Raw genomic sequence first — 21,853 nt, forward strand, 5'->3', positions numbered from 1 at the left:
TCACCGGTCATCAGCTCATCTGCAGGAGGTGGGAGCCCCTGGACCAAAGGCCTCTGGCGTCCCCACGCCGAGCACGGAACGAGCATCAGACATTCGCTCAAGTCCACAGATACACACGAGCCCGAAGCACACGCTCCCCGCTCTTCCCCGGCCCATGGAACCCGAGGGGAAACAGAACCCCTCTGGCTGCAGAAAACCTAGCAAACAGGAAAGTCTTTCCTCCAGATTGGTCCCAGCCTCCATGTCCTCACCAGCAGGCGGAGGCAGAGGCCTCATCTGTGGAGGCCCAACCTGGACCAATCACGAAACGTTTCATCTGTGAGCCCTCGAGTGGGTCCTGAGGATCGATGTCACTTCTCAAATTCCTGGTTCCCGAACAGAAGCTGTGGCACCTGCCTGGGGAAGCCGGCCACGGAGCCACGGCAGCTCCACACCAGACGGCCTCCCGAAGGTCCCTTCTGCGCAGTGAGCAGGGAGCTCTGGAGAGCCCTCCCCGCCCTGCACCCCGACTAGCCCACAGAGGCGGCTGCACACTGGGCGGTCCCCCCGCTTAGAGAGGGGGTGCTGCCTGAGAAACAGAGCAGGAGGGTGGACACGTGCCACCTGGCTGAGGAGCAGTGGGCACCTACAAGGTGCAAAGCCCCACAGCTGACCCTGCAGGAGAAAACTCCCCCGCACACGCCGTAGTAAGCATCGCGGCCCAGGAAGAGACAGCCCGGTGCGCACCCTGGCTGAGCCGCGCCCTGCGCCCACAGGGCTGCTGCCACGAGCACTGTGCCGGGCCCCTTGGACGGCCGCAGGCGCAGCAGGTGTCCTCGGCAGGGTGCCATGCGGCACGAAGAAAGACACGAAGGTTACCCGGCGTCTTCCTAGAACAACTTCTACGCAACAAGCCAAGTACACATTAAGCCCAAGCAATGTACGTGGCACATTTGTCCCTGTGGAGGGGGCGTGGAATTCCACGGGCAGAGTGGGCGGCGAGCCACGCCGCAGGCACAGGGCCCAGATGCACCGTCAGGTCTCAGCACAGCAGGGTCTCGGAGGGGCACAGGCTCAGGGCGGGGCTCCGCAGTGCCTGCTGCTGGGGTGGGTGAGAGTCGAGCGTTTTCTCAAGATGCAGGAGTGTCTGCTGGGGCCCAGCACAGGCTTCCCAGAGACAGAGCAGTGAGTGAGATGGCACCCACCCTCCGGGCCTCGCACCTCGTGGAGACCAGCACTGACGGGCACGGCTCTGGAAGGACTGCCGATCTGCCATGAGGCGGAGCAGGGGCAGCTTCAGAGGTGTGGCCTTTGGGCCCAGCGCCCGGGTGACCACGGGCCAAGTGAGAGGACAGCATTCTGAGACAGGACAGACTGCAGAGGGCCAGACGGTCAGCTTACAGCCAACACAGCCTTGAAGGAGGCACGCACACTGAGGAACCGAGATGGCAGAGAGAAGCTGAGCTGGGGACCCCGACACCCGGCAGGAGACGACAACAACATTCACAGAAACAGGCACATTTAGCGCCTTCGGATCCTCACAAACCCCGGGGTGAGAGCGAGGGTTCCCAGGGCCAAGCAGGCATCTCCTGACTCGGAAGAAGAGCCAGCAACCTCAGCAGGACCTGCCCTCAGGTCCCGAAACAGCCACCACAAGGCTCCAGTGACGGGGAACCAGGCTGGACCCACAGGTCAGCAGCTGGTCCAGCGGCTCAGGAATCCCTCAGTCTGACCGGGGTCCTTCCGATGATAAAGGGAGGTAGGGGTTGAATGGGGACCACAGTTTCCCCATCTGTACAATTTGCGTGTACCAATTAAATCACCTAATAAAGAGCAGATGGTTAAATATCTATGTTGTAAATAAGGAGAAGAGAGAAAGAACACAAAAGATGATGGGAAAACAGGAAAATCTGCCCTTTGAAACAAAGATTACGAACAACTTCAGTTTGGAAACAACCTTCTTGAGGCGTCTCCACTCGGGGTGTTGGTGATGAGGAAGGAAGCGACCAGCATTAAGGAGACATCGAAGGTCCCTCTGGTACGACGGACACTTTGTGAACAAGGTGTGAGTATTTCGAGGTTAGAATGGACCGAAGAACAGTGCTGGTGAACGGAGGCCATTCGAACGGCCACGAAGAACAACAGGAAACAACACCCAGCGCGTGGGAAATCGAGTGTACGGGGAAGGCCCCGCTCCCGCTAGCGGGAAGGTGGAGGTCTCTCTGGAACCCTGGACCGGGGGCCCACCCCTGTCACTGCTCTCCCTCTGGGCTGCCGGAAGAGTTCCCACGCGGGGATCCCCAGCGGACCCTCCTCTGGTCATGACCCCAGTGAAAAAGTCCGTTCCTACATCTGTCAAAGGACAGCGCAGTGAGGGTCCAGATACCAGTACCTCCACCTCCCAAAACGCCGATGACAACAAATTGCCAGCCAGCTCTTACGGGGCTTGTCACATCATCAAAGCAGGTGCTCAGCCGGTCGAGGAGCCATGGGCCCCTCACAGGTTCCACAGCCCTGAAGCCACAGGCTACGCCCTCTGGCTATGAGTCTATTTCTGAGAACAGAGGTCAAAGCTCTCCCTACGTTTATCGAGGTCCAAGACTCAAAACGACGTAGCATCACCCAGAGCAAGGTCCGACTCGCCTCACCGAGCACACACCCCCCCCCCCCCGATCCCTTGCACAGCCCAAGCACAGCAGGTGCTCAGCACCACAGAGCAACATGGAGTCACAGGTCCAGGCTCTGCACACACCACCAGCCACGCGTAAAGAGCCTCAGCCAGGCGGGCTGCTGGGCAACTTCAGAGCCAGAGGGACATCGGCAGACCGAGCACCGGGAGCAACGGGACCGACGGCTCATCTCAGCCCTCCTCTGCCCTCCTCCGGACATGGCTGGGAAGGAGGGCACAGGGCGGGCTGGTGCCCAGGGCGACAGGAAACGCTCCCTGACTGATGGGTAGGAAGAGGGCAGAGGAAGGGTGCGTGGGCTTGTCCGTGCTCGGATGGTGGGGAGCCGTGGGCGCTGAGGCCCCTCCGTGTTCACACACACAAGCGCACACGCACATACATATATGCACACACACACACACATACATATATGCACACACACACACATACATATATGCACACACACACACACACGCCCCCAGGCCGCTTTCCCTGCAGAGAACCTTCTGAAAGGGCTGGAAGGATGCTCCCAGGGCCCCCTAGCAGGAAGGAGAACTGAGGGCCTTCGCCGTGGCCTGACCAGGTGCAGTCCAGGCACTAGCCCTTCTAGTCCCGGAGCACAGTGGGCCCCACGACACGGGAGGAGGGAGCCGAACAGTCCTGGCCAAGGGGCAGCAGGGCCTCTGTGGGGTTCAAACTCTGAGCTGCCAGCCCATGGTGTCCCTGTGTCTCCCTCCCTTCCTCTCAGCTAAGGGGACAGGTCCTAGGACCCACAATGTCCCACCTCCCTGTCTAGAGAAAACTCACGGCGTGTTTCCTGGCACATGCATGAGTTAAGAGGAGCAGTTGCCAAGAAGTGGGTGCCCACGGGTCAGATGCTGGGAGCAGCGAAGCCACACCCGTCCAGTCCCTGCTGCCAACTGCACCAGGTCAAGACGGGCGGGCAGGGGGCCTGCGGGGTCTGCGATCGGCCCGTGCGAACAGAGCAAACGCAGCCCACGAGCTCGGGTCGGGGCTGAGGCCAGCGTTTCCGGGTGTCACACTGGGCCCAGGACTGCCAATGCCGTCCGCGTGGCACTGCCAGCCCTGCCCGCTCCCGGGCCTGGTGCACATATGTCTTCACGCAGGCACAGGTCACTGAAAGATGAAAGTTTCCCTGTGAGTCATGCTGGGACAAGGGCTGCACCATTCCAAAGCTGACGGGGTTCCTGCTTCCCCGGGGAGACCCCAGATCTCCACGCTCCTCGAAAGCTGTGGGACGAAAGTGTCCTGTGACAGAGGAGGCTGGGGGGCGGGGGCTTCTGAGGCACCACGCGTCACAAGGCCCAGAGCCGGCCATCAGAACGCTAGCGCGCTCCCTGGGAACGGCTGCCCTCCGCCTGCCCACGGCCACCGCCGGAGCACACTCCAGGAAGAAGCCCCGGCACCACGCTGCCCCACGAGGACTGAGTCCAGGGAACACTCCAGGAACCCACCCAGTGAGACCAGCAGCCCAGGCAAGGTGTTCGTGAGCCGCGGTGCTGTCGATGGGGGGTCCGCATGGTGCGCCAACAAGCTTGCGGACAGAAGCAGTGATGGGTAGATTCTGCGAGTGTGCAGTCACACGTGAGCAGCGCACTGCTGAGCGGGAGGGGCACAGCCCCTCCTCCACGCCTGCCAGAGCAGGGCACAGCGGGCACACGTGCGCTCTGCCGGCCGGCTGTCTGCTGTGACGCCGTCAGCCCGTGTGGGCGTTAAGTGGCTGGGACGAGACTTCGCTGGGCCGGGGGCTGGTCTGCAGGAGGTGTGGGAAGAGTCAGCAGTCAGAGTGCTCGCTAGGACTCAAGCTCTGCGTCAGCCCTCACTTGACCGAGGGTCAGGGCGCAGACAGACAGACAGACAGTGACTGCTCACGGCTGTGGGCCAGCAGAGGCAGGGCTGGCGGAGCGACAGCGCGGACTCCCGGGCCCGCTGAGAGCAGAGCAGGAGGCGCGAGGTGGCAGCTTCCCCCCGAAGCATCAAGCTTCTCCCCCCGAAGAGGTGAGTCAGCAGCCTCAAGTGTGTGCTTCAGATGCATTTTTAATGAAAACAACTCAAGCTCCTGCTGGAAAGAGGAAACGATGACCCATCACAAGGAATCACTGTCACGAGCACCTGACATCCACAGGACCCCGGGGATGGCGGCCTCGCGCTGAGACCTCCGGGTGCTGACGGGCACCCACTGGGCGTCCTGGGCTGCTCCGTGCAGGCCGCCAGGACTGCGGAAACTGAAAGGTTGACACCCTCTGGGGCTGTGCACAGACGATGCTCAGGCCACAAGCCAGGTGGCACCGGTCCAGGAACAGGACCGCCCCAGAGCTGGGGATGGGGCAGGAACTCGTCTTTGCCCAGCTCAGCCTCACACGACAGGTGTGGGGTTGGCGCGTCGTCCACGGTCTACAGCTGCAAAGCCAGCATTGGGCCACAGGCAGCTCGCTGTCGTTAGGAGAATGAGACACCTCCAAAATCTTCACCATCTCCTCAAGGGACTGGCTGGGAGGGCAGTCATCAAACACCACATTTTCTCCTTAAATGTCCTTTTGTGAAATACTACCGACGGGACTCAGGGACCATGGGCTGGGCAGGAGCAGAGGGAGCCGCTGCCCAACACCCCACACGGTCGACAGCTCAGAAACCCCCCTGTGTGTCAGTGACGGGGACCCCTCCTGAAACGCCCCTTTCGGCAGCGGCCACTCCCAGACAGGTTTCAAGAGAGACAGGGGCCACTTAGCCTTGGCCGGCTGGGGCTGCCCACTCTCCAGGGCCTGTTCCTATAGCCCCTGCTGCCGCCCACTCAGAACTTGTCTCACCCTGGGGGGAAGGCGTATGGACACGGCCCCCTTCTCATCGCTTCCGCTGAATCAACCTCAGACTGCCAATTTCAACGGCCTAATGATACGCTTCCCAAGCAGCAGGAGACATCAGACGACACTAACAGGAGAGAGTCCCGTACGGACGCTCAGACGTCGTGCAGCGCAGGCCCCAACCCCGGTGGCCGGCTCAGGACCAGGCTCAGGAGGCCCAGGAAACCCCCCTCCAGGCTCAGCCCCTCAGGCACCTGCGTGTCCCCCTGGTGGACCACGTTTGGAGCTTCATCCTGGGGTTTTAACGACTCACTCAGACACACGCTCCTGGGAGGTGAAGACTGATTCCATGTTTCCCACTGTTTCTCTGTCCCACCTGCAGCCTGGCCCTGGGAACTCGGGGTGTCTGCCACGCCTTTCCTTGTCGCTCCTCCACCCGTCCCTTCCTGTCCACACCCACCTGGTCATCCCGGTTCACGTCCTCACTCGGACGGGAGCAGCTGTACACAGGACTGTGTACACACGCAGACGTAGCATGTACACGTTATATAAACATGTTTACATCCTCCCCCACCGTTTATGTGAGGAAGCCCCCTCTGCGCCTGGTACGTGAGCCTCCCGGGTAGGGGTCTTCCTACCTCTCTGTTGTTTCTGCAACAGTGATGGTTTCTTCCTCCCCCCACTTGACAAAAGTAACCAAAGCCTCCGGATAAACCCCTCTCCCCACCCCGTCAGCCCGGCCTTCCCCTCCCTCACCTGAAAACTGCACCCCTTCCTGACTTTGGTACCTGGTCGTCCACACCGAGAGAAGCCGGTGCCTCCTGGCGGTTTGAGTGGAACACACACTCCCCTCTCTCGCCGAGTGTGGGGGGAGCTCCCCGAAGTCTCTCCAGATCTGTCGTTACCCCTCCAACCCGCGTCCCACAACGGCTGGTAAAGATTTAAACCTCAGAACCATCATCTCTTGTCCCTGAAAGGCCCCCTCCAAAGTCTCAGACTGAACCCGAATCGGAGCTGCCCCCAAACTGGTCCCGGGTCCGAGGAGGACTGCAAACAGACGAGCTCCGCCCTTCGCAGCTGCACCCGCGAGCATACTCCTGAAACCTCTCAGTGTGGAGCAAACAGGGCCAAGCCCCAGCACCAAAGCTCAGGCCCCGCTTGTCCCAGAACTGGATAGGAGTGACCCTGGGCACACCCCGATATGCAGCCCACACTGCCAGAAGCAGGTCCAGCGCCAGCGCAAGTGTGCCCACGCCCAGCACGATGCCCAGCGCGCAGTTCACGCTCAGCACACAGTGCGCAGCACCTCCCCCTGGACGACCCTCCTCCAAGTCCCCCTGGCCTGTCTCTGTGCTAAGCACAGCCACCGGTCCAGTGTGGCCGCCCACTCCTGTGCCTGCCCTGGGGACGCGTATTCAGGGAACGGAGTGGGCTACGTGGAGACAAACCTGGACACACGTGCGGCAGGAGAGCGTCAGTGACGAGATTGTACAGGGAGCCCGGTGGTTCTTAAGGACCACCCACCGCGAGGGGAAGCCGGAGGCCTCTGGGTCCTTCCGCGGAACTGCGTTGGCCTAGTCCAGGTCCTAACCCTGAGCTGCTCCCTGTGCTCCTGGATTGGAGCAGAATCGCCTGGGGAGGTTTTTTGTTTGTTTGTGGTTGGAAAACCCCATTTATTTTAGCTTTCATATTATTTTATTTTCCGTCACCATCGACCTCCTCTGCACCCTCCCCCACCCAGCCATCACCACACTGTTGTCAGTGTCCGTGAGTTCTTTCTTTTCCCTTTATTGCTCAATCCCTCCAGCACTCCCACCCCCTACCCCCCCAACCCCAACTGTCTGCCTGCTCTCAATCTGTGTCTATTTTGCTTGGTAGTTCAGTTTGTTCATTAAAGTCCAAATACGGCCCGGCTGGTGTGGCTCAGTGGACTGAGCATGTCCGTGGACTAAGAGGTCCCGGTTCAACTCCCGGTCAAGGCACATGCCCGGGTTTCAGGCTCGATCCCCAGTAGGGGGCGTGCAGGAGGCAACCGATGGAGGTTTCTCTCTCACATTGATATTTCTAACTCTCTAAAATAAAATATACTTTAAATTCCACACTTGAGTGAAATCACATGTACTTGTCTTCCTCTGACTGGCCTACTTCGCTGAGCACAGTGCTCTCCAGGTCCGTCCATGCTGTCGCAAAGGGTAAGACGTTCCTCCTTTTCTCAGCTGCCTAGTATCCCACTGTGCACATGAACCACAGCTCTTTCATCACTCATCTGCCGACGGGCACCTGGGTGGCTTCCCAACCTCGGCGACTGTAAACAACGCTGCAATAAGCACTGCGGTGCATAGATTCTCTCGAATCCGTGTTGGAGCCTCTTTGGAGAAGTTCCCAGAAGTGAACGGCCGGTCACAGTCGAACAACATGTGAATGCTGTTTCCAGAAAGACGGCGCAGACACTGCTCCCTGGTCCTCCCCAGCAGCCAACAACTCCAGGCCTCGGCGCCGTGAGCACGAGACGACCCGAAGGACGGAGAGACGAAGGCAGGCGCCAGGGCCTCGGCACCAAGGACGGCGTGGCGGCCGAGTGCCTGGGTTTTCCTTTGCCTCCCAGACCCCAGGCTGGTTGCTGGAGAAGCCAGAGACTCAGAAACACCCCCGCACCCTCACACCCACCCACACTCACCCACACACATACACTCACCCATCCACACACCCACCCATCCACACCCACCCACCCACACACACTCACACCCACACCCACCCACACTCACCCATCCACACACACTCACCCATCCACACACCCACCCATCCACACCCACCCACCCACACACACTCACACCCACACCCACCCACACACACTCACACCCACACCCACCCATCCACACACTCACACCCACACCCACACACACCCACACCCGCACCCACCCACACACAGTCTCGAGAAAATCCTGCTTCTCCAGCCAGAGGCCAGGAACGGGGCAGCCTCGCATGGCAGAACACTTGTAGACAATAACAGCTCTAATCTCAGCCAAACACCAGATGAAAAACTGGGCCCTTCCCACCCCCGTCCCTGCAGCCGTCGCCTCCACCGGACTTGGGCGCTCACCAGGCTGCAGGGGACGCTCCAGCCTCACCTTCTTCCCTGTGGCGTCACGCAGGCTGGGGGACGCTGGGACGGCCACCCTGCTGGCCATGGCAAGGTGCCCCCTCCAGGCGGGACGTCGGAGGAGCCTTGCAGAGTGCAGAGCACGCCCGCCACCCAGCAGTGACGAGGCAGGCACCCTGGGGCCACGGGATCCACGGGAACCAGGCAGCCTGCCTTCCCAGCATGCTATCCGCGAGGCCCACGAAGAATCTAGACTGCCTCCCCCAACTGCAGTGAGGCAGCCCTCCCCGCCCTCACCCCGCACACTGGTGAGGGTCTTCCTAAAACAGAAGACTTGCCCTGGCCAGTTCGGCTCAGCGGTTAGAGCGTTGGCCTGCGGTCCGGAGAGACCCAGGTTCGGTTCCCGCTAAGGGCACGTACTTCAGTTGCAGTTTGTCCCCGGCCCTGGTTGGTCATGCGGGTGGCGGCCACTCGATGTGTCCCTTCACGTCGATGTTTCTCTCTCTCTCTCTCCCACTCTATCTGTACAAAAAATGGAAAAATATCCTCGGGTGAGGATAAAAAAAAAACAAAAAACAGAAGACTTACTTAAGGTCTAGCATCTCCTGCTGTAATACCCAGACGCCCAGGTCACAGTCGGAAAGCATTCACCACTCCAGGGACCAGGAAAATCTCACATGAACGAGAAAAGACAAGGTCATCAAGATGAGCGAGCGAGAGGGTTGCGTCATCTGACAAGGTCTTTAAAGCGACCTTCATGAAAACACCAACCAGCAATGACAGACGTGCAGCCATCGGCGAGCCCCTGCCCCAGCCCCTGGCTCCCACACTCGTCTGACTGAGCAGCCGCAGGCCCCGGGCCCCTTCCCCTGGTGGGGCCTCTGCCTGCGGTTAGTGCCCCGGTGACTGAGCCGGACACCCAGGGGAGGGCAGCTGCTTCACCTCCTCAAAGGGATTTGCGGGGGTCCTTTCATTTGAGGGTACGCAAAATTCTCGACCCGGGGGAGGAACGAGCTGCCCAGCTGGAGAACAGAGAGGCGCCGGCCTTCTCGAGGCCAGTGTGAGGCCGCTCAGTCCAGACTGTGTGTGGGGTGGGGAAGCGCAGGGAGCGAGAGGGCGTGACCAGCCACACAGCCCACGGGAGACACCCATCTTCCCTTGGTCAGAGAAAGAAAACACTTCCATGGAGTGCTCTTCCCATCCCGAGAGACGGAAAAAGGAAGGGAAGCGTCTGTACGCGAGGAAGTACGCGCCAGGGAGCCCTCCCCGCACTGGGGGCCGCTTTCCAAGCCAAAGGCACCGTCTCCGGGTAACAGTTTCTCAGCACTTATGCATCTGTCCTGGAGAACCTGGGCTCTGAGCAAGAGAGCTGGTCCTCACCAGTGGAGCTGGGGGCGAGGGAGAGGGCCTGGGGGCTGGCGGGGGAGAGGGGTGAGTGGTGTGGAGCCCCATCGAGGGGCCAGAGGTGCTCGGGCAGGAGCCAGGGAGGACAGCACCTTTAGGAAGCAGAACCTCTGAAGCTTCTCTCCTGCCCAGGCTCTGCTGAGGCCTCATCTCCGTATCGAGACACCATCAAGGTGACCCGCCGTGTCTCAGACAGCCTGCTACCCTCAGAACAGGAGGCCGTGCCTAGGGCCCAGTCATAACCGTGCTAAGAGGGGCTCAGACCACCACCTTTTAAAAAAAATTTTTTTCCTTTATTGATTTGAGAGAGAGAGAAAAGGAGAGGGAGAGAGAGAGAGAAACATCAATGAGAGAGAACATCAACTGGCCGCCTCCTGCACGCCCCATACTGGGGATCAGGCCCACAACCTGGGCATGTGCCCTGACAGGGAATTGAACCAGCGACCTCTTGGTGCAGGGGTCAACGCTCGACCACTCAGCCACACTGGCTAGACCCACCACCTTGATCAGACTGTTTGCCCATCCACTGCGACCTAGAAAGACTGCCTCAGTCATCTGCAAAATGGGAACAACGCCTACCCTCCTGGGGCCACTGCCAAGGTTAAATCAGTTAACACGTGTCACATGCTGAGAACCACGCCTAGCATACGGTGAGGGCCTGGCAAACATTAGCTCTGGTCTTTCAAAAGACATTGCCCAGCTATGCCAGTGACTGTCCGGCCACACTGCGGGGTTGACGGGGACTGTCCGCTAGTCCACGTGCGCGGGAGCAAGTTTCTCAGCCTTTCGATGCAGCAGCTTCCCCATGTGAGACGCAGACACGGGGGCACCTCCATTCCCACGGTTCGCTTCGTGGAAAGAGCTTGGCGTGGTGCCTGGAGCAGAGCACGTGCCGTGTGAATGACAGGGGTGGCATGTTCGCGTTGTGATGGGGCAGCACCCGGGGGCCCGTGGGGGGTCTCCTCAGCCCTGAGGAACTGGGAGCCCAAACCAGGAGACAAACACGCACCTGCAGAGCCCACAGGGAAGAGCTGCACACACCCGCGAGCGTGACCACCCCGCGGGCGCACAAATGGCCCCTCGCTGGTGTGCACTCACCCCCAGGCGACAGGTTCTGAACACAGGGTGTCCGTCCGGGCAAGTGCCCCTCTTGGCGGCCCCAGGGCTCGTGCGGTCTCACGGTGGCCGTGCGGCCAGCTCCGGAAAGCACTGCAGCCTCGGGAGTGAGCGAGGCCCCGCTGTGCTGGGCCCTCCCGGCTGCACGCGGGAGTAAGACGCGCGTCTCCCTGGAACAGAGAGCGCGGGGCTCCTCAGGGCAGAGCGGGTCCTGGCGCTCCGGCACTGGGCACAGGTCTGCTGGAAGGCCCTTAAGTGACGTGTACAGTCGGCTGCTGCCCTGCTCAGAAGAAGGGACATGTGAGCACCACCAGGTACTCATCAGTCCCGATGCCAATTCCTTCTGCTCAGACCACTTCTGCTTAAAGAAACGTTTCTCCAAGAAATGCCGAGAGGGGAAGAGAGATGCCGCTGGGTGCTGAAGGTGCGGAGGTTTAACCCCAGAGAGGACTGCAGGGCTGGGGCCCCAGACCCGCCCCAGACCCACTCACCCCTTTCTGCTCCCTCCCAGCAGGCCGGCAGCTATTTCAAGCCCACAGGGCAGCCACGCTGTCTGATCTGCGACTTAGGGATCAGAGAGATACTGCGGCCAGCCCTTTTAAGCAGGCGTGTGAAACGAAGGTGACACGCCGCGAGGCCTGTGCCTGAAGAGCGAGCGGAGAGTCCCCGTTCCGACAGGGGACTCAGTGACAACAGGCGCAGCCGACTGGGCCAGGACCGTGCTGGGCGTCCACACACGTGACCCACTTACTGCACTCAGCAACCCCCGTGTGGGGCAGACCTGTCCTCTCCTGGCCGGTGAGGATGCTGACGGGGGGTTTAAGTCCCTCGCACAAAGCCACAGCTTGGCTCCCGAACCTATGCTATAATATGAACCATGTTCACGTCATAAAAATTGTGACATACAAATTAAAAGAAATAAAGCAATGCATTTTGGGGGGGGGGTATCAATTCATTAACGAGACACAACAGTTTGAAAATATGTTTTTTTTAATAAATGGCAATTATCTATTCCTGAAATTGGCCACATGTTCCAAAATCAAAGACTCTGGCGGCACTGCCTTCCGGCACTGGGCTCCCACGCAGTTCAGGGAAATGCTTCCTCGCACTGCCTTTGGAAGGGGCTGGCTCTCTGTGAGGGGACAGCGGCGCCTCCCAGGATCCCAGGGGAGTCCCTCAGGCCCTGGGGACTGAGAAGTGCGGGCCCAAAGCCAGAGAAACGGCCGGGAGGAGGCTGGAGCCAGTGGGGGCTCCTCACTCGTGGGCTCAGGAGGGCCCTGGCAGCCCTTGTAGGGAGGAACTTGGAAATTAACTCATTCATTCACAATACATTTCCTATGTGTAAGGAGCAGCCCTCGGCACCACGGAGACACCAGGCAGACAGACAGGGACCCCCGACGATGACAATGGGGACGAACTCAGACGGGCAAGCAGCTCCAGTCCATAGCAGGCCTGGTCAGTCCCTTCACAGGAGGCTGGTGACCTCCACTTCAATGGTGACACATGCACAGGGCCGGGGGCCAGGTGGGGACCCACAGGGAGGGCCGGGGGCCGGTGGGTAGTGCTGTGGGACCCAGTCACGAGGTGAATAAAGGGCAGTGTTCACAACCAGGCAGCCCTGAACATTATGCTAAGAATCCGGGATCTTTTAGTGTTTTTGAGGAGAGTAACATGACTGCATTTCAGGAAAACTGACAGAGCGAAGGTTTACAAGATAAAGTGGAGGTCTTCAGAAGGTTACCGAAATAATAAGATACGATCACTCAGCAATACAACTGTCTATTTTCTACCACTGGTCATTTCTTCCACTCGACACAGCGTTGCTGCAGCCATGACTGTACCTGATGGGAGCGGAGGGTCACGCCCAGAAGCATGAGCAGGTCCTCTGAGGACATAGTGTCCCTGGAGGTGTGTGCAGAGGGAAGAGCCTGGGTATGGAGTGTGCCGGGACCCAGAGGCGTTCCTGCAGTGGGAGCCTGACCCTCCTGGTCAGGAAGTGAAGTCCACCCTCCTGCCTGGAAGCTGAACTGGCCACGACCTGGCGTGAGCAGCAGGGTGCAGCGAGGGCATGTAAGGTGGAGGCCAGGCCTTGGGGGTCTGCCGTCACTGCTCCTAACCTCCCTCCTGAAAGCCAGCTGCCAAAGGAAGGGGCTACCCGCTGTGAGGAAGCCCAAGGACCCAGTGGAGAACGGCCTGGAGAACCAGCCACGGAAGGGGCGCCTCTGAGGCCCCGCAGCCCAGCCACGTGAGCGCAGCCACGTGAGCACGGCCACGTGTCTGCCCCAGCAACACCACATGTGATAGGACAGCCCCGCCTGAGCTCCTGGGTGCGAGCTGTCTGCAAACTAAACAGGTGGGCTCAGAGGGCGTTTGTTAAGCAGCAACAGATAACGGGACGGGCCCGAATCCAGGGAACCGGGTGAGTCCTGTTCTGTTCTCACCAAGCTATGTGACCTGGTGCCCAGGATCTACCCTCTTGACCTCAGTTTCCTCACCCGCACAATGAGGAGGTTGTGCGAGGTGAGCTACGGTGTTTTCCAGGCCTGACAGGCCCTGCCCTGCGTGCAGGTGCCAGCACTGGGCTGGGCAGTGAGCGCTGGGCTGGGCAGTGAGCGCTGGGCTGGGCTGCGAGGGCAGAGTCTGGGGAAAGGACCAAGGCCAGGGTCGAAGGGCTGGGTGTGAGGAGGAGCTGAAGCCACACCTGGAGCACACAGGGCTCAGAGAAAGGGCTCACGAACTGGCAGCTGTGGTCCTATTTCCTCATCAGTTCTGTGACTCTGGACAAGCTCATCTCTCTGATCCCCCCTGTTTTCATCTAAAAACAGCAGAAAAGTCTTCATATGTGAAAACCCCATGCAAATAAACAGCCCCCTACAGATCTCAGGCATGGCTGTATTGACACTCTTCTGAGTGTGTGCAGCACTGTCACCCAGCGTGACATGTCCTCACCCAGCGAGGAGAGTCGGTGGACGGCGCTGGCCACCAGGAAGGCACCCTGGGAGGGGCACAGAGGGCCCCACAACCCAGCCCGTCAGTGAGCGGGTGCCCACATGGGCACCCCTCAGGCGCAGCCCCAGCCCAAGTGGGGACCTGGGAACACTGAAAGTTGGGCAAATGTCTAAGCAGGGTCTGAGGGGCAGAACCTCAGGCTGCCCACCAGTGAGCAAGCTCTGGGTTTGGGAGTCCAAAGTCAAAGCTCCCGGGTTTCAGTCCCGGTGCCGCCGTCCACAGCTCTGTGCACGAAGCCGGAAACAAGCTCGGAGCCCGTCCTTGTTTACGTAAGACACGAGGAAGCAGCGGGGAGCGTGCGAAGTCCTGCAGGTGAAAGGCGTCCAGGATTCTGCTTCCTCACTGAACACGCAGCGTTTGTGTCACGTGCCCCCCCCCTCCCCGGCCATGGCCTTTCAATCACGGAAGAGCCCTGGGAATGAAAGGCGTCTGTCCGGGCACCCCCTCCGTGTTGATTCTGAAAGCCTGCCAGTCCCTGGGAGAGAAGACCTGGCCTCCTTCGCCAGGGGCACCTGACAGGGCAGCAGCAATGCACCCCGTTTTACAGCCTGTGCTTCCCCAGAGCAAGCAGAGGCGCATTTAACCCTGAATCCCAGTGACTGTGCAGTTCCAGGGACAGCCCGGGGGAGGTGAGGCAGCCAGAGGCGCCGCTTGCTGGGTGCACGAGGGACAGTCAGGTCCTGGCTGACACGGTTTGGATGTGTAGACTACCAGGACTGAGTCCCGAGAGCTGGGAGTTAGGACCCAGTCCTCCAAGTCAGCCCTGTCCTTCCTCCTCCACCTCGCAAGCCTCAGATCTGCGCTCCCCCTCCTCCTACAGAGCCCCACTGGGTGTGAGCCCAGGGCAGTTACTATAGGAACGCCATCGCATGGCCCCCAGACGGCAGTTAGAAAAGCAACCAGGAAAGGGAGGGCAAGGCCCAGCAAGTTGGAGGCAAGCCTCAAGCCCAGTGTTCCCAAAGTCTGGTCCCAATCGCCGCATCACATCACGCGGAATGTTCATTAACCGCCCACAGTCCTGGGCTCCCCCAAGATTCATCAAATCAGAATTGGGAGTGGCGAGAACCAGACCTTTGAATACCTTCATCTGGTGATTCGTATGCATGCTAGGTTTTGAGACCAAATGCAGAGACTCTGAGAAACAAACAAACAGGCTTAAAAACATTTTCATTCTGATCTTTCTTCTTACCCTCATTCTTGCAAAACAGAGCACTAGCAAACCAAACAAGACAAAAGCCAAGTTCCCAGTTTACGGATGTCCAAGAAAATTAAGTCACGGCAGGGCTAGAAACTCATACTGTAAAACAGAAAACTTGCTCACCAAAGCAACAGGCCTGGACAAAAATTAACCCAAACATCCCTTCTTAGACCAACCAGATCTATTCCGAGAGAAGCAAGATAAGATCTTGGCTGCAGCCCCACAGGTCCCAGCCATGCCCAGTGATTCAGCTCCACATTCCACCGCAGGGTTTGATGTCTGGGGGGCAGGGGGTGTCCCTGCTCTAGCCAAGATGGTTGGGGGAAAGTTACTCAGGAACAAAAACGAGGCAGATTCCCAAATTACACATCTCCAAGAGATCTCAACACAATTGACCGCACTGGGCACATGTCAGCACTCAAAGGTGTTTCACGGATGGAAGGAAATAGCACCTGATGGACTAGTCCTTGCGTGAGATGCTAACACCTGCACCTACCAAGTCCTGAAGGAGTAAAATTGTCTCCACATGGAAAATGCCAGCTTCCCACAGAGAGGTACCCTCCCCAGGTGATGGGCAGCGGGAAGCCCAGCTGTAATTTCAGAACCCAAAACTCCTCATTTTGAGAAGCACATCATGGGGTGTGGGGTGTATCCACACCAGAGGGTCCAGAACTGAGGCTTCCACTCACCCCTCCCCAGGGACAGGCCTGGGGCTCTGCCCCAGCCTGGGAATTCTCCTCCTCCCCCTCCCTCCACAGCAGCAGGTTCCCTGCTACCTGCTGAAACTGACCGTGTGCCACAAAAGTAGCAGAAGGGTGGCTCTCACCCCGCCCCCTGCAATGACTGGCAAAGGAGTCTTGGCAAACCAGGCCTTTTGGGAAGTGACTGACACCTGGACCTGGTTACCTGGAATCTAAAATACACCCTTTATTGTTTTCCTCCGCGGGGAAGCAGGCATCCCCCTTTGAAAGGCCTTCTTGAAAACACCTCTCCCGTGGGATCCCAGCAGGTAAGTAACACCAGAGCGTCCCTAAGCCAGTTCTAAGGACCAGGTGTCCAGGCTGCTCACCCACGGGGCTGCCCTCCTCGGGGGAGGGTCTGGGAAGTACCTCCATCAGGTATGAGCCAATGGGCACAGGGGTCTGCCAGTGGTGGGGTGAGGACGGGGTCCGCGGGTGGGAGGGGGGAGGACGGGGTCCGCGGGTGGGGGGAGGAGGGAGGACGGGGTCCGCGGGTGTGAGGAGGGGTGAGGACGGGGTCCGCGGGTGGGAGGAGGAGTGAGGACGGGGTCCGCGGGGGGGGGGTGAGGACGGGGTCCCTGCTGGGTGGGGGAAGGGGAGACGTGGGGGTGCGGGGCCCGCGGGGGGGGGGGTGAGGACGGGGTCCGCGGGTGGGAGGAGGGGTGAGGAGGGGGTCCGCGGGTGGGAGGAGGAGTGAGGACGGGGTCCGCGGGTGGGAGGAGGAGTGAGGACGGGGTCCGCGGGTGGGAGGAGTGGTGAGGAGGTGGTCCGGCGTGTGGGGTTAGGAGTGAGGAGGGGTCCTCTGGTGGGAGGAGGGGTCGAGGACGGGGTCCGCGGGTGTGAGGAGGGGTGAGGAGGGGGTCCGCGGGTGTGAGAGAGTGAGGACGGGGTCCGCGGGGGTGAGGAGGGGTGAGGAGGTGGTCCCGCAGTGTGTGAGGATGAGTGAGAGAACGGGGGTCCGCGGGTGTGAGGAGGAGTGAGGACGGGGTCCGCGGGTGTGAGGAGGAGTGAGGACGGGGTCCGCGGGTGTGAGGAGGAGTGAGGACGGGGTCCGCGGGTGTGAGGAGGGGTGAGGACGGGGTCCGCGGGTGTGAGGAGGAGTGAGGACGGGGTCCGCGGGTGGGAGGAGGGGTGAGGACGGGGTCCGCGGGTGGGAGGAGGGGTGAGGACGGGGTCCGCGGGTGGGGGGAGGGGTGAGGACGGGGTCCGCGGGTGGGGGGAGGGGTGAGGACGGGGTCCGCGGGTGGGGGGAGGGGTGAGGACGGGGTCCGCGGGTGGGAGGGGGAGCAATACCGCTCAAACTTTGCGGGGGCCCACAATTCCGGCAGGAGCCGCGGATTCCACCGCGAGGCCCCCAGAGAAAGGCCCAGGCGGCCCGCCGCCCCCGCCCGGCCCCGCTGGCCCCCCGGCCCGGGTCCGCCCCCCCGCCGCCGGGCAGCACCGGCCCACCTTGGCCTCGAAGCAGATGCCGTGCTGGAAGGCGTCCTCGTTGTGCAGCGGGATCCGCAGGTCGTGCCCGTCGTCCACCAGGTTGTACTTGGTCTTGCTGGGCATGGTGACCGCGGGCGGCGGGAGCGGGCGAGCCCCGGGCGGGCGGTGCTGTGCCGCGCAGTTCCTGCCGCGAGGGCGCCGGGCGGGAGCGGGAGCGGGAGCGGGAGCGGGCGGCGGCGCGGGCGGCCGGGACCGGGAAGAAAAGGCGGCGGCGGCGGCCGGGAGCGCCTGTCACGGAGACGCCGGCTCAGCGCGCGGCCGCTCCTCCCCCTGCCGCCGGGCCCCGCCCACCCCTGAGGCCCCGCCCACCGCCGCCGAGCCTCCGGCTGCCACAGGGCCCCGCCCACCTCCGAGTCCCGCCCACCGCCGCCGAGTCTCCTGCAGCCGCCGAGGCCCCGCCCGGCGCCGCGACGGCCCCAATCGCAGCCGCGGCTCCTCCCACCCGCCGCCGAGGCCCCGCCCCGCGCCGAGGCCCCGCCCCGCAGCGTCCGCCGAGCCGAAGCGCCCCCCTGCGGCCGGACCCAGGGCTCCTCCCGGCCCGCGTCCGGAGCCGCTTTCGTTCCGCAGCCGGGTTCCGGGCGGGGCGGGACCCTTGGACGTCTGCCTGTTTGTGGCGGTGCAGGGCGCTGCTGCCGGCTCTGTGCCCAGCTGGTGCCGGGAAGGTCCAATGCCCGGCCCGAGGACACCCAAACCATTAGCTCTGATCTGTCTGCGGGTGCCGGGGTGGGGCGGGGAAGGCCGTCAGCCTGGTGCCAGCGCCCGCGGGCACAGGACGTGGCCACCTCCAGCCTCCCCGCGAAGCACCTTCCCCGCGGGCTGGGGGCAGAAAGAGTCCATTTCCGGCTGTGACCTCCTCTGCGTCTTCGGAACAGCTGGGGCTCAGTTTGCCTGTTGTTAGGAAGAGGCGTGTTCACCTCTCTCCTTTGCATGGAGTTTTCTTTTCTTTTTTTCTTTTTTTCCATGCAAAACGTGCAAATGAAGGGGCCAGAGGAGGCCTTAGTGACCAAATACTCAGTATCTGTCAACCCCCCTGGGCACAGCACAGGAGAGCTGTCATTTACGTGCTTATTAATATTACCCCGAAGTCACCCAAAAGCAATCAACCCAGCGGGTGCCAAAGCCAGCGCAACCCGAGGTCTCTGAGGCCAAATGGTCAGCTCCTCCGGGGAAGGCGCCACCTGAAACCTGCTCCTGTGCCGCTGGACGCACCTGCCCGGGCAGCCGGGGAACCCAAGACCCTCTGTGGCTTGTGGAACAGACAAGACTGGGACCCCAGGGGCATCCCGGTGAAATTACTTGCAAAAGCCAGGTCTCCCCTCACCATTACCAGGATACATTTGTATTAAAATGCAGTATTGCTGTCATTATACGTCTCACCCCATCCTTTCCTATCTGCTGAAATCACCGGTCAAGGTGGAGTGTCTTCTGGGGTCGCTCCTCAAGTAAAAGCAAGCTGAGGGCTTGGAATACATTAATCATGGACACTCTGCTGTACAGACTTTATTATATCCCTACATATTAATAAGAGCCCAAAATAATTCGCACTGAGGAAACACACCACTAACCTTTTTATAAATACAGGACAGGAGTCTAATCAGGCCTTTGGACTCTGAATGTCACGGTGATTTTAACATGCATCACAGCGCTCTCTGAAACCTGGGCCAGAGCCCAACGGCTGAAAGGCAAGACCTAAGTACCTACTTCATTTACATCTCCCCCTCCCTCCCCAATCCAAAAACTCCTCTGACTCCAAATGGCCTTTTTCTAGACTAACTTGGGTCCCCTGGACTGGATTACCACAACTTCAGATCTAAAGCTGTGACACATGGCTTGCAGACCAGACATCAACAGCTGAGCCCCAAAAGTAGTTCAGGGTCTTGTACAGAGCCCACCATAGAGTAGACACCCAGCAATTAGCTCTGGAATCAATGATAATAATAACTAATATTCACTGTGCCTTCTCTACATGACAGGCGTTGTTCTTAGAGTCTCACATGTGTCATCTCAATTCATAGTTACAACAACCCTAAGGTTAACCCCATTAAAAAAGTTTTTTTAATCCTTACCCAAGGATATGTTTCTATTGATTTTTAGAGACAGATTAAGGGAGAGAGAGTTTAGAAACATCGATGTGAGAGAGAAACATCAATCAGTTGCCTCCCATACACACTTCAACTGGGGATCAAACCCGAAACCTAGGTATGTGCCCTGACCAGGACTCAAACCTGCAACGTTTTGGGCGTACGGGATATGACTCTCCAGCCAACTGGGCCACCCAGCCAGGGCGGGTTAGCTCCATGTTTTGAAGACACTGAGGCAGGGAGGCATTACATAACTTGGCCAAGGTCACACGCTTGGGAAGGAAAAGGAGCCGGAATGGGAAGCCAGTCGGGCCCAGCAGTGTTGCCAGAGGGCCCGGAGTGCCACGGAAGGGTCCTTGCTGCCGACGAGAGGCACCCCCAATTCCAGGGCCGTGTTTTGTTTGGGTGCGTGGTGTTGCTGAGCGGTGTTCTTTCCACTTCAGCTGGACGAAATGTTCCAGAAGGAAAGGCTGTTCTCCACCTTGGCCTCCGCGGCTAGGACGCCAGGGTCACACGGGCACAAGGACGCCTGTCTCCCAGAAACAATGGGCATCCAGCACCGTTTCCTCCGTTTTCAGCCGTGATTTCAATCTTGTTTTTGCACCTTTGAGTAAAATTGATAACCTCAACCACAGCGTTTCCAAGTCTATAAAAAACAAAATTTTATTTCTCAAAGTGAATGACAAGTGTGTGTGTGTATACATATATATACACACATATATATCTTACTTTCCATATCCTTCTGTATTTTAAACCTTGCATAATACAATTTTAATCTGAAGTACATTTGGTTAAAATGTAAATTGCCAAAGTATACAATACGTCCTATGTTAAATTTCACTAAAACTTTGTTTAAAAATAAATTTTTAAAAAATCTGAAACTGCAGAATTTGAGAGCTGGAAGTTACTCAGTGATTCTCTCACCCAGCTCCTTTGCCATAAAGACGAAAAAGAAAACCCAGGTTAGGTTATTTTCCTGTTGGTCACTGTAGGATAGATGATAGATAGATAGATAGATAGATAGATAGATAGATAGATAGATGACAGAGAGAGTGATAGTTGATAGATGGGCGGACAGAGAGAGATAGGTGGGTAGGTGGATGGATAGACAGATGATAGAAAGAAAAGATAGGCAGCATGTTGTTAAAATTTAATTTTAGTGAAGAACACAGCAGGAGGAGGGCAGAAGCTGTGGAGACAGGGTCTGTAGAAACACTGACCTGCACAGGGTCCTGGGGGGACAGGAGATTAGCTCAAAGGATGGAGACTCCTTCGGGGGGCTGTTGGCCACAAGGCCAGCAGAGTCTGGTGAAGAAGGGGAGGCTTCCCCGGCGAGACGTCCACCCTGCACGGGAAATGCTTGGATTGAGTATGACCCGGTGCTAATAGAGAAAGACCACCCCCCCGAAAATAGACGAAGAGAACAATGAACATGCCCACTGTTGAAGGGACAGTTGGAAGTGTCTGGCTCTGGAGCAGACGACTGGCTTCCCCGTATTGTCACGGACTCGGCCCTCCCGTCGGCACTGTTCCCCATCCCGCAAATTCCGAGCGAGGGAACTGCCGAAGCGTCCGCTGCTCTTGGTCTCGTGGGTCCAGAGCACCTCACAGCCTGTCACCCTTCCGCTCCCTCAGCACAGGGCTTCTCCCTGGGCAACAGTGTGTCAGTTACCCCGTTTCCGTGACCATGATGGAAAAGAGGGTTTCGTGAAGAATTTCCCTCAGCTTAGCTGCTCCGCTCAGAACTGATTTTAGGACCCTCACTTGACACCTCCAAACTTAGAGCTCTATTCCTAAACCTGGGACTGTTTCCATTTCTTATCTATTTAAAACCCAACGTGAGCCCAGCTGTTGACGTTGGAGCTGGCCTGCTCGGCTAAATCTATCCTGTCGTGTCAATGGGTCTTGGCTCCTCTTTATAAAACCCACATTCTTAAGACATGAGGGTTGTGAAAAAGATTATGGAAACACTTAGAAATGCAATATAAGTAAACATCTTGTTTTCAGATCTCTCTTTGGAGATATAAAGCTTTTATTTATTTTTATTTTTTAAATATGTTTTTTAATTGATTTTTAGAAAGAGAGGAAGGGAGAGGGAGAGATAGAAACATCAATGAGAGAGAAACGTCCACATGGATTGGCTGCCTCCTGCGCACCCCCTGCTGGGGATCCAGCCCGAAACTTGGGTGTGTGCCCTGACCAAGAATCAAACCAATTCGGCAATCTCTTGGTGCATAGGTCAATGCT

The 21,853-nt window shown here is 59.0% G+C and overlaps 1 protein-coding gene across 3 annotated transcripts in view; it reads right to left on the minus strand.

The window, feature by feature from the left end:
* LOC118637560 (carboxyl-terminal PDZ ligand of neuronal nitric oxide synthase protein-like) overlaps positions 1–17,588 on the minus strand; it is a 77,830-nt gene extending 60,242 nt beyond the window's left edge. For all 3 annotated transcript variants that reach the window (XM_036273120.1, XM_036273122.1, XM_036273121.1), the window contains exon 1: positions 17,484–17,588. In XM_036273120.1, the coding sequence (XP_036129013.1) occupies positions 17,484–17,588 (105 nt within the window). The remainder of the gene's footprint in view (positions 1–17,483) is intronic.
* Between the last annotated feature and the right edge of the window lie 4,265 nt (positions 17,589–21,853).

Source organism: Molossus molossus, unplaced genomic scaffold, assembly GCF_014108415.1.
Source record: "Molossus molossus isolate mMolMol1 unplaced genomic scaffold, mMolMol1.p scaffold_m16_p_20, whole genome shotgun sequence".
Taxonomy (NCBI): domain Eukaryota; kingdom Metazoa; phylum Chordata; class Mammalia; order Chiroptera; family Molossidae; genus Molossus; species Molossus molossus.